Genomic DNA, 18,474 nt, shown 5'->3' on the forward strand with positions numbered 1-18,474 from the left:
TGTGTAATTAGACCAAAGGTTCATTTTGCGCCGGAGTTCTCCTTTAAGGTTACCTATGGTTGTCTATGACTCCGGTCATATTTAAGGTTAGCTCTTGACTCATTCTTCACTCGTTCATGTGTTCACTTATCATTAGTTTATGTTGAAGTAAGTATTAATTCAGGCATTAGTACATGCTTATTCATGTAAAGTGTTACCATTATCATTCTTTTTTTATACATTAGAGTGGGCTAATACAAATTACATACAGAATTGCACTTAATTGTAATGAAAATCAAAATACAAATTAAATACAAAATACAAATAAAAACTTAAAAAAGCTTCATTAATTTAAATGAAATATGTATCTTGTCAGTTTTCGAATTAATCCGTGTGGAGTGTTACATTTGCTAACCAAATTCCATTTTCTTCTAAGAACAACTTCCATTTCACTCGTCCTCTTTAAAGGGTAACTAAACCCCTGGCCAGAGCCTGACTCCACCCACTGGCAATATTTGAAAAATGCTAGAAAAGTGGGCAGAGCCCAGCGGAGATAGAGGGGACGAACCGAGGGCGGGACGACGGATTGATTGACAGCTGCTATCAGACTCTAAAATGGAGTGTGACTGGAGTGACGCAAGTAGCTTTGCAACAGATCGGTCACTTGAAGTCGAGGACCTTCACCTGAAGTGGAGGAGGGTGAATTGTCTGTGAACACAGGGCCACATCAATTCCAGGCGCTGGCTCAAACTGCGGTCTTTACTCCCGCATCGCGATCGGGAGTTTTGTCGAGTTGATGTCAATAGCGCGCGCTCTCCGTAGGCATAAACGCCGGCGAGTTTGTCGACCCCAGAGGATTAATTTTAGCCTAACCATAAATTGCGATTAAAATATACATGATCACTCACATCAAGACGCCGCTGCGGTGGTGAGGTCCATGCATAGACAGGGTCCATGCAGGAGGAGCAGCGTTTGGCACTGTCGCTTTTCAGCGCGAGCTGTGTGGAGAAGCCCATCTCCACCTCTATTCCGTTACCATCCTGATCGCACTGCACTAAATACAGATAAATATACGCTAACTTGAAGCTATCCTAACTGGTGCAATACTATGCTCCTATGCTTCTAACAATACTATATTATAACAACTATGCTAATTACTTAAGCTGTACGAAATAATCTTATAAAAATAAATGCTATAAATATAGATGATAAAAAATACTCTATCCTGATCGTTTTCTCCTGACTCGCTAGTGGTTTGTTTTGATGAAACAAGATGTTTTTATACTGTCAAGGGCGTGGTAGCTCGTATCAAGGGCGTGGTGAGCTGGAAGCTGCCTATGTCACCATCAACCATATACGTCACGAACAACCGCAAACATCCAATAGGAAAATTCAACTGCAGTAGCCACCGTTCAACCTGAAGAGGGCAGCACTCAGACGTTTTTGGACCATATACTGTAGAATTAAAACACTTTTTACCCAAATGTCAAAAAAGATACTCGAATTAATGAACAGCACTAATAAAGCCCCATTCTTACAGATCATTAACTAAAATAAGTTGGTTTAGTTACCCTCTAAAATGCAGAAACTAAAGGATAGATTGACAAATGCATTATAGCTGCCTCCCTATGCCAAAGTGTAGTGTGAGATGGCCAAACATAAAGACATTGTCTAAATGGAGGTAATCCATTGGAGTCTCCATGGAAACAAAATCCACAGATCTCTTTTGATGAAGTGATTTAAAAGACTTGCAACATATTATTAGAACGAGAACTGACAGGACACCAATATTCACGGTGTGCTCATTATTACCACAACTGCAAGAAACGGTCAGAACTGTAAGGAGAAGGCAAAGCTGAAACAGCTTCAAATTAAACTTTGGCCCTGCGGACTTGGACTTTTTTTTTTTTTTACGTGCAATTGCGAGAAAAAAAGTCAGAATTGCGAGTTATGAAGTCAGAATTGCACAATATAAACGCACAATTGGAAGGAAAAAAGGCAGAATTGTGAAATGAAAAGTTGCAATTATCTTTTAATTATGTTTTTATTCTGTGGTGGAAACAAACTTACATATACAAAGGTTCAAGTGCTGCATTGCAAAATTCAGATCCAGATTTAAATCTATTAAAATCATCTGATAATAGATCTTTGTGAGCATTTAAATACACCTAAATGAATGTGAGCATCAGATTTTAACCAGGAAGTTCCTATTCTACTGGCTGTAATGAAGGGCTATAGAGCACATGCAGGTGAACATGGGTGCTTCTCATTTCTTATTTGTGCATCCTCGTTTCCTTTCCTCGCTTCCTTTCCTCGCGTCTCAGCTCCACCCCCTGTAGGACGCGAGGGAAGGCTGCAAGGAAAATAAATTAGGACGGAGGAATTGAATGAAAGCTTTTTTATACATTGGAATACTTGATCACTCGAGCGTCACTTCACTGCGTCATCAGCAGTGCTCAAAGGATCTGCCCTTATGTTGTTAAAGTTTGTTTATTTAAGAAATTCATAATAGATAATAATAAAGCAAGATACCTTGTTGAAATATGTGAGTTGTGTGGTTTATGTAAACTACAAAAGTAAAGTATAAATTAAAATGATTGTGACAGATGTGAAGGGGGAGGAGAATTGATACGTGCGTCATGTTTAGTCGATAAAACTCTTCCGCAAAGGGTACACCTGTGTATCCTCGCTCATAGCTCCTCTGGAAGCCTCCTCACTCCTCGATCCTCGACTCCTCGCGGTGCAATTAGAGAATTGAGATGTCCTTCAAGATGGCTGAGCTCGATTGGTTTCCGGGTCATAGGATGGAGGACGGAGGAGCGAGGAGACGAGGAGGGATATTGAGAAGCACCCCAAGATTTCACCAAGTGCAACATGTTCCTGGATTAACATCCTTGTTTATCTGGGAACACCATTCCAATCAACCAATCAGATCATTTGAGTCACAAGTTTACAAGTTTACAAGGGCTTACAACCAGGGTTAGGTGCTTCTACATCAGTGTTATTCACCTATCATTTTCCTCTGATTTTAGAGATAGGTTATGGGTAGGATTAGGTTTAAGGATAGGGATATGATTAGGACAACATTTTCAGACAGGAATGCAAGATAGCCTTATGTCATGCTGTACATTTTACTTGAAAAAAAAGAAAAAGAAAAAGAATGTGTCACTGCTCTGGTCGGCTGTAAAATATAATCTTTACTCATAGGAAAAAAATTATATTTGAAATGAAAAATGGTCAGTTGCTCCCACACTGCCACTATGTGCTCCTCAACAACACAATAAGTTACATCATATTAATGTATTTTATTTATGGCCTTCATTCAGCATATTGTACATCTTTCTTTCATGTCTGGTTGCATTAATAACAAGTTACATCCTTGCATTCTAGATTTCCCTTGAGAGATTTGACCATCTGTCTTAAATCTTTAATCTTTGCTGTATCAAAAATATCATGCAACATTGTGGTTAGAGCCAGAGGGAGCTCCCCTCCACAGACCCCTCACAGCAAAGAGCATCTTTCGCTCCTCTCATCCTCTGATCTACACATCACCTCTATCAGAGCAGTCACCACCAACATGCCAGCGACGTTGTAACCTACATTACTACAGGAAAGTTTAAAGGGTCAAATCATGACAGATCAAATAGTCCTTGACCTTTTGAGATAAAATAGTTTGTTGAATTATGAAAACTAAATGAGCTCCTACTTCAGAGTAGGGTCTAAACCAGTGCTATAGGAACTACCAGTGACGTTAGTGTACTAGGCTGACTAGCCGAATGCATGCAAAACACCAGCACCCGCCATTTTAAGAAAAAGCTGTGTACACACACAGATTATAGCCTATATATTTATTCCACAAACTAACTCTACAAACATGGAAACCAGTGATAAATAGACCTCTCAACCTTTAAGCTAAGGAGAACCTTTAATACAACGCGACTTTGGACCAAGCAAAGCATGATTATGTATTTCTGCTCAGCTAGCAACATTGGGCATCAACCACACGGCAAACGCTAATAATTTTTCATATACTGTCTACTTTCTCTGTATAACAGTTCTATCTAATAACATATTAGACAGGACTGTTAAACAAGTCGTATATTAATGAAGACAGAGAATGGGAGCGCTGTGTGTTCAGGCTCTGGCATTCTCAGCACCTTCAAAATAAATGTCGGCAAATAAAAGTTACAACAACAAGCACGGCTTACGTCACTTCAGAGTTCCTACCGGTGGTGCGAAGGCAACCAGGAAAACGTTCCTAGGGGAACTATTAGTTCTCTGGGAACCACCCTGGTGGCTAGTTCCTAGAACAAGCCAGTGCAAAAGCCACTACTAGAACCTATTGAAAGGATACTGACCCAGTGACAACTTTTGTACCTTTTCTTTTCTGAGAGTGTGTGAATTTTGAGTGAGTGTGTGAGTGTTCCCACACTAAGATTAAACCAATCTTGTACCCTCATTAAAATGACTGACCATCATTCCTGCCAAGTAAAACCCAATAGCATAAATACTATTATCCTAACAGCAGAACCATTTATTAATTCATTAAAAGCACAGCAGCAGCTACGAAATTAGTCATATAAACTGTTCTTTGGTTCCAAAAAATGTCAGAAATGGACCTTTGCAAAATATAAATATTTTTTAAATAATATACAACTCCTTTAAGACATATTGGATAACTGCATAAAACAGCAAAAGGTTTTATGAGACAAGACAAAGTTTTGTGATAAAGTAAATGGATGAACAACACTTAAAGTGGGATAGTGACAATTTTTCTTAGTTTTACGCCAAAATATTGCAGGACAGAAAGGCTCTTTTTTTGTGAAACAATAACCCTTCTCTGTCACAATGTTTCTGAGTATAGTTTAAAAATAAAGCAGATGGGGAGCAAGAGTTTTAAGAGTTCTAGCAGACGTGCAGTCTAACTGAGATGACCAAAGCTCGGGTTTATGTTCCCATGACACATAACAGCAGAAGCTACAATATACAGATGTTCATGCTGTGCTGTTTTCTGAGTAAATGTTGTTAGGTCAAGAGGTGAGGAAACTATAAATGCCTGATGAAGTAGTAGAAAACTACACCTGACAGTGAATGTGAAAGGTGTACACAGCAAGACATGGACTTATTCTTTGCTGCCTGTTGCTCCAAGAACGTCTACAAATGACCACCAGAAGGCAAATACAAGCCAATACACCAAGCAACCAATGAAAAGAAGTAGTATATGCAAATGAATCAATCTGGAAGTCTTCTATACTTTACTGATAATTAGTAGCTCGCCTCACTTTTATATTTTGGTTTTTGAACCTTTGGTTTTGTTTCTAAAGCGTCATCTATCTGCCATGAATGCACTGCAAATAAAAACAGGAGTCCATTTCTGCTAAAGGCAAACATAAATTAGATACACATTCTCTCTTCTTGCAGTGCATCAGTCCCAGTGTTATAGAAACATACGTTCATTTCCACAATGTAGTATGGTTGGATTCATATCAGCAGCAAACCGTACCAGACATCATATGAACCGTACACCAGACCACCTTTTTAAATCGGGGTACAGTTCGGAAAACAGCGTTCACATCAACCAAACAAACCCGGGTAAGCACCAAAAGTGCTAGTGTGAAAGCGTTCTAAATCAAAGAAAGATTATGGACCGGGCAATTTTTTGTCTTTTCTTACTGATTGGATTTTACGATGTGGCTGTTTAAATAAATAAAAAAATAATGCGAGCTTGCAGTTTATTATGGGTGGGTTTAAGCAGACTAAATGATTGGAGAAGTCCTTCATAAGTCAACAGAGAGAAGTCAGTCATTTTCACAAAACGATTGACCTTTTGATTAAACATTAATAAACATTTACAAAAAAAGAAACATAGTCCTGGACCAACTGTTCACAATATTATCTATAACATGCATTTACAAAATACCGTAGATAGGGCAAAAACAATTTCAAGCTGACTTAAATTTAGTCAATATTTCGTCATGTTATATGCATTAATTTTAGTAAAATTTTCTCTGAATTGACTACAATTATTTTTTGTCTTGTCTACGTTATTGTATCAACAGAAAATACCCTTTTAAGGGACATTTTTGTCAGTATTTTGTTGATGAGATGTTCCTGACCTTGGTTCCTGACCATAATCTGTCCTTTTTCCAAGTGTACACGTTACCAGAGCCACCTTAAAAAAGAGAGAACGAGGGAAATATAAATCTTGTCTCACTTACTTCAGGACGTGTGTAGAGCCGTTGATCTGCGTGGCCGTGCAGGTCGTTCCAGGGCCTAGAAGTGAAGGTCGGCGGTAGCGCTTGTGTCCGCAGCAGAGAATGATGAGGAAGGCACGACGGAAGGACTTGTTGAGGAAGGCGTAGAGGATGGGGTTGAGCATGGAGTTGATGTAGCCCAGCCAGAGGCAGGCCGCCCACAGCTGCTCAGGAACACTGTAATCTATGAAGGGGTCCACCACGTTCGTGATGAAGAAAGGGGCCCAGCACAGGCAGAAGCAGCCCATGATGATACACAGAGTCTTGGCCGCCTTGGTCTCGGTACGCATGCGGTGGTTGCGCTGGTGGTCTGCGCTGTTTGCGTTCGCTGCTCCTCCGGCCCGCTGCAGCATACTGATCTGTCGGGCATGTGCCCGCGCCGTGACGTAAATGCGTTGGTACGCCAGTACCATCAGGATGAGCGGTACGTAGAAGGCCACGACTGAGCAGGTCAGAGCGTATGGCTTGTTCACCATGAACACACACACAGTGGAGTTGCCGGAGAACTTCCGCTTCTCTATCTGTCAAGAAGATGTTAACATATTCAGCTTACGCAAACACAAAAGAATGTACACTAAAAATTACAGGTTCCAAAAGGGGGTTTTCACAGTGATGCCATAGAAGAACCATTTTTGGTTTTCTGAAGAACCTTTAAAAAAAAAAAAAAAACTTTTTCCACTATAAAGTAGAAACCTTCTGTGCAATGGAAAGTTAACATGGATGTTAAAGATTCTTCATGGAACTATAGATGCCAATGAAGAAGCTTTATTTTTAAAGGCTACTTGACACTGCACCGTCAGACAAGGATCAACATTGACAGTCACCAGATCACAGTGCATCATTTCTCAGACATTCCAAGACAAATTCCAATTTAATGTTAAATCAGCGAAAACAAGCATCCACCAATGCCAACAGATGCTGTCAGGGGTAACAGGCTGATTGACAAAACCTGACAAACGTGTCTGTTGGTGCAGTGTGATTGGCCTTAAGAGTTAAGGAAATTCTTTTACTAGGTTTCTAGCGCTCCCTCTGTGTCCGTTCATTATTTACCATTACCATTAGGTTGGGCCCTGCATGTCTTTGGCTTCAGGGAACAGTCATTTGAGGAGACCTTTATAGAGCAGAGGTGGCTACTTACAATACTTCTTCTGGTAAAACACAAGGACCTCTAGATGTGGAAGAGAACTTAGCTAGAGGGCATGAGTCTATAAATAGCTTGCTCCCCAAATACACTATTTAGAGACTCTCACCTCTTCATATTAATGAAACATGCTTGACATTCAAATACTATGATGTACAGCACTATATCAGGTATATTAAGTTTGTAACTGGTAAATTAATTACACTCCTCTAGAATTAATTTAAATTCACCCTCTGATGCATGATGTCCTTTGGAGTGGAAATATTTTTAAAAGTCATATTAACCTTTCAGGGTGTGATGATTTAAATCATGATTCAAAAAACATTCAAAACATCATGAGTGATGACTTTTGACCCTTAGCCATAATTATTTTTGAATTTCATCTTTATGGCCAAATATAAGTGAAAACCATGGCGATTTTTTAAATATTTTTTTAAAATAAATATTGGCATTAGCCGATAAGTTTTTCTGTTTGACCGATATGTAGGAGGAGTGACTTTTATTTTGTCACTGGGCATGCATGTTTGACAAACTTTAAATCCTTGATTTAACCAACCTATGCTGCGCTATATCCAGTGTGCCGCTATATCATATTCATATCATATTCACTGTGTACTGTATATAAAATTAGCACTACCTTGTCTTCATGTAAAAATATGATTCCCAGTGTGCACAGATTTACCAGATTACCGAGTGCACTGTGGTTACAGTGTTTAGTTCCTTATCTATCTCTAAATTAAATAGTGTGATACCATAGCTATCTGCATTATATCGGCCACCCTGCTCTCTAAGATATTGGTTGTAAAATAATGTATATTGTCAGACCATTACCTACACTGTAATGAATTGCTGTAAAAATTACAGCATTATTTTACAGCAGCTGGCTGTATTCTAATAATACAGCATATTGCTGTAAACTGCAATGCATTCTGGGGTCGCGCGGCGGTTTGATTCAAAATACAGAATATTGCTGTAAATTTCAAATCTTCGGAGGCATTGTGATCTTCAACGGTCGTGTCATCGGCGGCAAGAGGAGTGATTCTCAACTCTGTGGTAAGTGACTTATTATTTCAGTTTCTTATTTTTCATGTTGGGTTACTCGTAGACTATGAAGGTAACGTTATATTCGCGGTTCATATTGGTAACTTAACCCCGGATCACACATCCTCCGACCGCGGGGCGCGAGGGAGACTTGCGCAGGGCTTTAGCAGCGCGGACGCGGTAGTATTTCACACATTCCTCGGGATCTAACGTTACGGACTCCTATGTTAAGAATTACATGCTTTAATGACAACAGTCGGTATTCACACGAGCTTCGTGTTGATCAGCACACTTCGTCGTGATTATTTTATGGTGTAAATCAAATCAAAATCAAGTTATCTGTTAAAATGGGCGCCGAAATTAAAACGGCGTTGTTAAAACCTTGCGTCAGACTCACAGAGGATGTGTGTCATATAACGTTAGCCTACATTTTGAATGGTGCTGTGTAATACCAGTTTTGTCGCATGTTTAATATGCCGGTGTAAAAATCCCTTACATTTCAGTACATATATATATATTAGCTATAGCCTACTCTGTGTGTGTAATTAGCTTATTGTTTGTATAATGCCTTTGTTCATTTTATTTAAAAGAAAGAGTTCCTGCACTCTGAATACTAAAATATAGTTTAAATGTAAAAAGCTGAAAAATAAAAATGGTAGTAAAAAATAACTTTTGCCACATGTGCTATTGTTTTAGGAGACACTTTGACAAGTGGACACTGGAAGGCCAAGTTGTGTGTGAGGAGAGCATTCAGCCCAGCTTCCTGTCTGGCCTTGCCATACTGTTCACTGCATATTATATGCAATCAGGAGGAGGCACTTGGAGTTCATTTAAAGGTAATGATTGAATTCTTAACAACTTCAGTACCTGCATTTTACACATGTATCAGAACTTGCCTTTAGATATATTATCTGTTGAGTTAATGAGTATTAATTACATATTTTCTGTTTCCTGGCCTTTTAGGTGCTTTGTATGTATCAATCCGGAGAGAGGAACAAAGAAGTCCAGAGGAAAATTGCCATCTAAAACGACAGGGCAAATGGTACAGAAGAAACAGGTTGCAGTGAACCCACATGTTGCCACTCTTCCCAGCAAAGTGATGGGTTATCAGTGGAATTTCTGAAATGTAAGTAACACACACACACACACACACACACACACACAAAGATCTATTTTTTCTTTAATTGTAACCTTTTAATATTCTTTATCTGTCTCTAACTGTATCTGTCATCCCTCTATCTGTCTCTGACTATATCATTATGTTTTGTAATTTATCTAATATATTGTCCTTTTCAATATTTCTAGCCACTCTTTGCATCCTGTGATGGAACAGCATCTGGAGCTGAATTATTCTCCATTTTTGATCAGAAGTTTGTTGGACTCACTTGGGGCCTTGTTGTTTGGATATGTTTGTCTGGTAATGAAGTGGTGAAAATTCATCCGTGTCTGTGTTTTTCAGAACCATTTTATTATGATCATGTTGGTCAACTTGTTTTAAATGTATGTCGTTTGCGTATTTCTTCTTTGTGTGAAGGGCCATGACGGCTAATTTGTTTCAAGTAATTAAAAAATATTTAATTTCATGTCCATTTAAAAAAAAATACAAGTTTGTAAATAAAAATTAAATCAAAATATACAAAATACACTGTTTTATTACTTTTCTTCATGCATATTTTAAAGTTATAAATTAAACAAATGTTGACCTGTTTTTCAAGATTAGGATGTTGAATAATTTGTTTGTTTTAGGGGAATTAAGTTGTGCATTATACAACACTTAATGTATTTAAAAACAATTTGCATTTGATGAATAATTAACATTTCAAATTCAGCTGCCAGTCATTAATATTCAGCCATCAGGAAAATATATTGTATATACTGCATTTTACATATTTCCTCTAGATATAGCAAATACAGAGAATAATGTAACTTACTGTAAAAAATACAACAATTTAAAAAATACTGTAATCAGAGAATACAGTAAAATTCTGTAAATTAAATTACAGACGCTACTGTAAAAAATACAGTAACTGGCTGGCAACCCTGCTGCCAGTATTTTACTGTAAAATTTACAGGTAATTTTTAACAGTGTACATTGCAGCTACAGTTGTCAGCTACAGCAGCTCATAATATATGCCTAATCATGTTATTTGGTTATTTTTGGGAGTGACATTCACCTCATTAAATCCATTCAGGTTGTCACTGCAGTGACGTCACTCTCTATTGGACTTTGATAGCTCGTCTAAGGTGCTGCACATACAAATCAAAGAGGCAAGTGTCTCAAAGTCTGTCTCTCTCTTCTATATAGCTGCTCCTATCAGCTCTACTGTCTTGCAGTTATCCATACTGTACAGTGCGGATCATAAAGAGGACACTGCCACACCTGCAGCCCTCTCCACAAATTTTACTTTTTCACACACCCCTCGCCTGACTGGAAAATTTAATTCTTTACCATCTCTGTGTGACACTAGTTCATTTGAATCGCATGCAATCAGTATCACCATCCCTATTAAAATCCATTTTGTAGTTGTTTATTGCCTCTCAGGTCAGCAAGGAAATTTCTTGGAGGAGTTGGATGTGTTACTCTCATCCTTCCCTGAGGATGGTACTCCTCTGGTAGTTCTTGGAGACTTTAACATCCACCTAGAAAAACCTCAGGCTGTTGATTTCCACACTCTGCTTGCCTCGTTTTACCTCAAGCGAGTATCTACTGAGGCTACTCACAAATCAGGTAAACAATTGGACCTTATTTACATGCGCTACTGCTCCACTGACCATATAATGGTCACTCCACTGCACACTTCAGATTACTTCCTCCTCATTCTTAACCTCAACCTGGCTCAGAAACCCACACACACTCCTTCGCAGGTCACCTTTCGGCAAAACCTACGCTCACTCTCACCCTCCTGCCTATCCTCTTTGGTCTCATCCACACTTCCTCACCCTAATCAGCTCTCATCACTTGATACTAACAGTGCAACTGATACTCTTTTCTCCACTCTAACATCGTGCTTAGACAACTTCTGCCCCCTTTCCTCCAGGCCAGCCCACGCCAACCCCTCTGCCCCCTGGTTATCTGATGTTCTCCGCGAACATCGTTCTAAACTCAGGGCTGCAGAGAGGGAGTGGCGCAAATCAAAGATCCCGCTGACCCTCGTTTGTATCAATCCCTCCACTCTTCCTTATCTGCTAATGTCTCTACTTCTAAAATGACTTACTACCATGACAACATTAACAATTCTTCTGACTCTGACTTTTCAAAACCTTCTCCTCTCTTCTTAACCCTCCTCCTACCCCTCCTTCATCAACCCTAACAGCTGATGACTTCGCTCCATTCTTCATCAGCATCCAATTTTCCACACCACAATTCGCATTGCACATTTTAACAGCTGACACACACATTCTCCCCTCTTTCTCTCCGCTCTCGAAAGGCAGAAGTCTCCAAACTCATCCTTTCCAATCATTCTACTACCTGTCCGCTTGATCTTATACCTACTCATCTCCTTCAAGCCATTTCTCCTTCAGTTGTACCTGCACTCACTCATATCATCAACACCTCTCTTCACACTGGTACCTTTCCCACATCGTTTAAAGGAGTCATATAATGGTACATGCACTTTTACAAGTTGATTGTACTGAAATGTGTGTTGGCAGTGCCTGTACACAACCATCATATAATGATAAAAATCCATCCAGTGTTTTTGTTTTAATCTCCTTATATGTTTTCCCCTGCCTCAAATTGAGCCGTTCGTTTTTGTGACGTCAATAAAACGGACGCCCCTCCCGCGATTGATGATTGACAGCAGTGATTCAACACAGACCCGCCCTCGCTCGTCCTGTCAATCATAGTATGCGCGGACCGGCGCGGTCATTGTTGATATGCTGGAGCACTGTCTATGAGCAGAATGGCGTCTAAGCGATTGTGGTGTTCTGTTCTTGGGTGCAATAATTAACACAGCAGTCATTTTAATGTTCCTAAATCCGAACCGCTGAAGACGCAGTGGCTGAGTTTGTTTTCGAAGGGAATATTCCCCACGAGCAACGTCAATGCTTTCATATTTGCCGAATCATTTCTCAGTGGACTGCTTTATAAACGAGGATCAGTGTAAAGCTGGTTTTGCTGAGAAGCTGCACCTGAATAAAGGATCGGAACCTATTCGTCTTCCTGCTGAACCTTCAGAAGAACTAAAGTGAGTGTAACGTTTTATTAATCTTTATATTAATATTTATATAATCTTTGCAAATCGCCAGCTGCACGCTTCACGATGAATGCGTCGGTTTACACTCAGGGTACATTACAGCATGTTTTCTATGTACAACGTTCTCAATAAAATTCATAATCCCACGCTTATAATGAACAACGCGTGGTTATTGTGTTATTGTGTTACAAACGGTGTATGCGCAGAACAGAGAGGCGGAGTCAGCAAAGCTCATGATCATTTAAAGTCATATGCACTGAAACGGCGTGCTGAAAACAGAGCTGTTTTTGACCAGGTAAAATAAGTGTTTTCTTACAATACTAATGAGAATTTTTAATTAAAGTATATTACAAAGTTTTAATTTAGACCCTAAAGAATCATATTAGCTTGTACAAAAATGGCATTATATGACCCCTTTAAGCAGGCACGGTTAACCCCACTGCTTAAGAAACCCACTCTAAATCCAGCACATCTAGAAAAAGAATAACTTTTTTCAACCTCCTGGACAACAACCAGTCTGCAGCCACTCAACTGAGACTGCCCTGCTCTTGGTTATTGAAGCTCTAAGACTGGCAAGAGCAGCTTCCAAATCCTCAGTACTCATGTTGCTGGATATATCTGCAGCTTGACAGATCCTCCTTGTCAAAGATGACGGGAATCTCAGGAACTGCACTCCAATGGTCCAAGTCTTACCTCTTAAGTAGATCCGTGGAGGGGTGAATTGTCTCAGTCACAACATCTAGCTACTGGTGTGCCTCAGGGCTCAGTGCTTGGACCATTTCTCTTCTCCATCTACATGTCATCACTAGGATCTGTCACTCAGAAACATGTATGTTTCTATCACTGCTACGCTGATGTCACACAACTCCACCTCTTATTCCAACCAGATGATCCGACAGAAGCTGCTCACATCTCAGCCTGCCTGATATACATTTCTTGCTGGATGGAAGACCACCACCTTCACTTAAAACACAACCAGCTCAACTTCTCCATTCAGCTAGGTTCGTCAACCATAACTCCATCCAGGGCAGCCGATTTGTGATTGATGAACAGTTGAACTTCACAGACCACATTGCTAGAACTGCCCGGTTCTGCAGATATGCCTTATTATACAACACTAGGAAGATCAGGCCTTTCCTATCGGAGCATCCTACACAAATTATTGTCCAAGCTCTTGTTCTATCCAAAAAAAAAAACACTTGCCCTGTTGTTGGTTTAATTGCTGCTATTGCTCTCCTCATGTGTAATATCACTTTGGATAAAAAATGTCTGCAAAATGATTAAATGTAATGTAAATGTAAATGTATAAAGAGTGTGCTGTTTAAAAAGCCGGAGCTTGTGTCAATTTGTTTGTTTTATGACAGTAATTTAGCAAAAGTTTGGGGTAAGAAATTAATACTTTTATTAAGCAAGGATGCAATAAATTGATCAAAAGTGAAAGTAAAAACATTTATATAGCCTAATATTACACAATATATTTTTTTAAATAAATGCTGTTCTTTCGAACTTTCTATTTATCAAAGCATCCTGAAAAACATGCATCTTGATTTCCACAAAATACCAATCGGCAAAACTGTTTTCAACATTGATAATAACAAGAAACATTTCTTAAAGGAATAATGTGTACTTTTTTAGGTATTTTATTATCTAAAATCAATATTTTTATTCATAAATATGTCCTCAATGGTGTACAAATACCTCTGCCAATTACCAGACTTATCCTTGTAAACAAAGAATTTATTATCTTTATATACGTGGGACGGGTAGGTCCACGGGGGCTTCCATGTAGTTCCGCCATCTTGAAAAACTATAATAGCAAGAGAGGGACAAAAAGTACTAGGCCAACGCGTTTCAAAAATGCGTTTTCGTTCAGAGCCAGCGTCACGTAACTGAAAGCAGCAGAAACAACAGAGGAGCAGCAGTGAGAGGCGCTTGTCACTGCCCCGGCAAGTTTAAAAGGCTGCATTGCACTGTTATTTTTAATGGCGAACCATACATAAAGTGCAAAATAGAACGTAAAAGGAATCATGACCGGAGATTACAAAAAACTATGACGGGATAGCTTTTTCCAGGTGGAAAGAGCTAACGTTAATGCAGGAGAAAGATTTCAAAAGAGACGCTGAAGTCCTGCTTTCTTCTCGACAGGTAAGTCAATGTTACAGTCTTAATTACAAGCTTTTTTCATTGCTTGGTTGTGTACTTTATTATATAGACAGTAGAACATTTATAGTTAAAAGTTAAACAGGCTATTTGATGAATAGCAGCTATGTAGAGAAGGCGCTAAAAACAAGGTTTGTAAGTTTACTTTTTGTAACCTAGAAATTCGATAAGAATATATTTTAATAGAGCATATGATTGTTCTTGCAACCTGTTCACCCGAAGGAAAACTCGACGAAGTGCTATTAGAAGACATCCTGTCATAGCTCATAGCTCTTGTTTGAATGCAAAAAACTATTTCACCGCTAGATGGGAGAAATTCCTACACAATGTCCCTTTAAGCACCAAATCAACATATTAAAAATGATTTCTGAAGGATCATGTGACACTGAAGACTGAAGGAATTCTGATGAAAATGTAGCTTTTCCATCACAGTTATCGCATCAAATCACATCATAGTTATTTCAAAATTACATTTTAAAATATATTCAAATAGAAGCCAGTTTTTTAAAATTGTAATAATATTTTACAATATTACTGTTGTAATGTATTTTTGATCAAATAAATGCAGCCTTGGTGAGCATAAGAGACTCATTTCAAAAACATTAAATATTCACCACAAACTTTTGATTGGTAGAATACATACAAACATATTCCTGTTTTTTGGTCATATAAGCCCTTTAAAAATCACAGAAAACCATTTCAGATTTTATGAAGCCATGTTCCAATTAGAAATGTTATTGCTTTAAGTAAAGTGCAATTAGTGACAAACATTAGAAACATGCTTAACCCCACAATTAACATCAACAACAACTAAGATTAAATGGCTAGATATTGTAAGTGAAGAGAGCTTGATGAGAGTAATTAACACAGATTTTTTCAAATCTGATCTAGGTCTGTGAGAATCAAAGTATACTCATGGATACAGATATATACTGTTTACAGACTGTTATTGATTTGATCCACAGAAGGAAGTGTTATGATAAGAAACATTAATCACTGTTCATTTGAGCCTCTCTCCTGCCTGCTCCTCACATAACTCTGAGCCCTCCAAACCATAAACCCAACACCAACCCTATCATTAATAATGAGAAACTTTAGTACATTTTTCTCTCATGGACTGCAAACAAATTTCACATCAGTGTCAGAATGCTTTTTTCTTTTTCAGAATAAGCTGGACTTTGGCCCGTGCTATCATTGATATTCAATATCAAACTGCTAATTAGTTCCTTTGAGAAGAGCTTTTGGCGGAACAGGAAGCTTCTGTGAAAATGTGAAGTATAGGTAGCTATTAATGTAATGCCTGTGGAATAACCCAAGGTACTCCAGACTGCAGAATGCCAAGTGTTTACTTTAAAGAGAAAGCATTCATTCATTCTTTTAGATTCTTTTTCTCATTAAAAATGCAGTTTGAAGGAAGCTAAAATGAATACACAAATATTATCCTATAAATGTGGGCAGAGAAAACAACTCAGCTGTTTCCAAAGACCGAAAATGGCAAAGTAAAACAGAAATGGTGTCACATGAATCTCATGAAACATTACATTTACAACATGCACATGAAAACCAGAGAGAATTACTTTCCGCGTGACATTTCCTTTCTCTAGCATGCATTTAATTATGGTGCATCAGCCAGGACCGTTTTTGTTTGTTTACTGGAAAGTAATGAATTAAGTTCCCTACCTGAGACTGTGGCATTTAATTTTCTCCTCAATCATCCCAACCCTCAAAGCTGATCTTTATGAGAGCCCCTACGTACTTCAATTGCTTTCCTAGAAACATTTACGTTGGGTTCTATGCATGGATGGATAATTGCCTTTTGAAAACTGCATATAGAGCGGAGAAGATGCCTGAAAAAGACTTTACATGCGTCGCAAGTTTCTCTCATAATCACTCCCTGGATTTGTTATAAAGCATTTTTATAATCCACACTTGATTGCAAGGTGAGAGAGAATGAAAGAAACGTCATTACAAGAATCAAAGTCAGACTGCCTTCACAAACCTTATCAGCACAAACAGTCTACCATCTGATGGTTGTGACTCACCAAATCATTTATTCCAATACTGTTCCAGCCTTGCATTATGGGTAAGAAGGAAATAACGGTTGGGATTATCCAGCAACCTCCGATCATTAAAGTCACTCTCAGTGGTGTCATCTTATTCCTGTAGACCAGTGGCTGGCAACAGATGGCATAGTACCTGTAAGGAAGGGTAAAATAAACAGTATATGTTGAATATTCTTCATTTGGCCACCCATAAAGTGTATACAAAACAATTAAGACAAAATAATTGTAGATGAATATGTTGCTGAAAAGTGTTACGATGTGCAGGTGAAATACTACAACCTTGAAAAATCGGAAGGATGATAACCTGCAGTGCCCCTGACTGACAAAATGTCAACCTATCAAGCATCTGGAAAACAGATTCCGTCAACCTGCTATTCTTAACCTTTCTGATCTGCCAGTCTACCCAGCTCAAGGTTGTTGGTTAAATGACACTGTTGACATAAACCATTAGTATTCTGAGGTACCAAAGAGTCCTAATATGACATCAACACAGCCAGACCTGTACAGAATTCCATTTGGCCCTAACAACAACACCGTGAAACAGTTGTAAACTGATATTTATAGATATTTAAAGACAAACTACCGTTCAAAAATTTGGGTTCGGTAAGATTTTTTAAATGTTTTTTAAATGTTTAAAAGTTCTTGAAAGTCAAGAATTGAAAGACATCTCTTGGAGAAGGCTGCATTTAATCAAAAATACAGTAAAACTGTAATATTGTAAAATATTTTTTACAATTTAAAATAACTGTTTTCTATCTTAATATATTTTGAAATGTATTTTATTCCTCTGATGCAAATCTGAATTATCAGCATCATTACTCCAGTCTTCAGTGTCACATGATCCTTTAGAAAACATTCTAATATACTTTTTTGCTGCTCAAGAAACATTTCTTATTATTATCAATGTTGAAAACTGTTGCTGCTTATTGTTTTTCTGAAAATATATTTGAAATAGAAATATTTTGTAACATTAATGTCTTTACTTTCACTTTTAAATAATTTAATGTGTCCTTGAAGAATTAAAAGTATTATTTAAAAAAACAACAACAACAACTTACTGATCCTAAACTTTTGAAAAGTAGTGTATGGTGTATATCACATGGAATATTATTGAAAATTCATTCACACAGGTCTATAACCATTTTGTTTCCCCAAGCAATACTGCAGGTCATGAAGAGAAAAAACAGACTGACATGCAGCAAATGTCAATCTGAGCATTCAATTCAATAATAAATCACTTGGGAAAAAAACAACAACTCTTGACTTTTAAATAAATGGCACTCAGTTAAAGGTGCAATGTGTAATATTTCTGAGGATCTATTGACCGAAATGCAATATAAGATCCATAACTATGTGTTCAGTGGTGTATAAAGACCTTACTCAATGAACCGTTATGTTTTAATTACCTTAGAATGAGACATTTATATCTACATAACCGCAGGCACCCCCTTCTATGAAGGTCGACATATTGTGACGTCATGTTTCTACCGTAGCCGACAGCGAACAAACAGCGCTACAGAGCACGTTTCGTTCATACCTTGAAAGAGAAGCCGCAGAAAGCTAGAAGCTAGCCATAGACACCGTGAGTAGTGACTTTTCCCTTGTCAGTGGTGTAAAATATGTAGTTGGATTGTTTCATG

The 18,474-nt window shown here is 38.3% G+C and overlaps 1 protein-coding gene across 2 annotated transcripts in view; it reads right to left on the reverse strand.

Moving 5' to 3' along the window:
• Nucleotides 1-18,474, reverse strand: part of htr4 (5-hydroxytryptamine receptor 4) — a 140,554-nt gene that overhangs the window by 45,408 nt on the left and 76,672 nt on the right. For both annotated transcript variants that reach the window (XM_056250346.1, XM_056250347.1), the window contains exons 5-6: nucleotides 16,814-16,967; nucleotides 6,198-6,754 (exon numbers count right to left, since the gene is read on the reverse strand). In XM_056250346.1, the coding sequence (XP_056106321.1) occupies nucleotides 6,198-6,754; nucleotides 16,814-16,967 (711 nt within the window). The remainder of the gene's footprint in view (nucleotides 1-6,197; nucleotides 6,755-16,813; nucleotides 16,968-18,474) is intronic.

The sequence above is a fragment of the Rhinichthys klamathensis genome, unplaced genomic scaffold, assembly GCF_029890125.1.
Source record: "Rhinichthys klamathensis goyatoka isolate OS25496 unplaced genomic scaffold, OSU_Roscu_1.1 h1tg000068l_1, whole genome shotgun sequence".
Taxonomy (NCBI): Eukaryota; Metazoa; Chordata; class Actinopteri; order Cypriniformes; family Leuciscidae; genus Rhinichthys; species Rhinichthys klamathensis.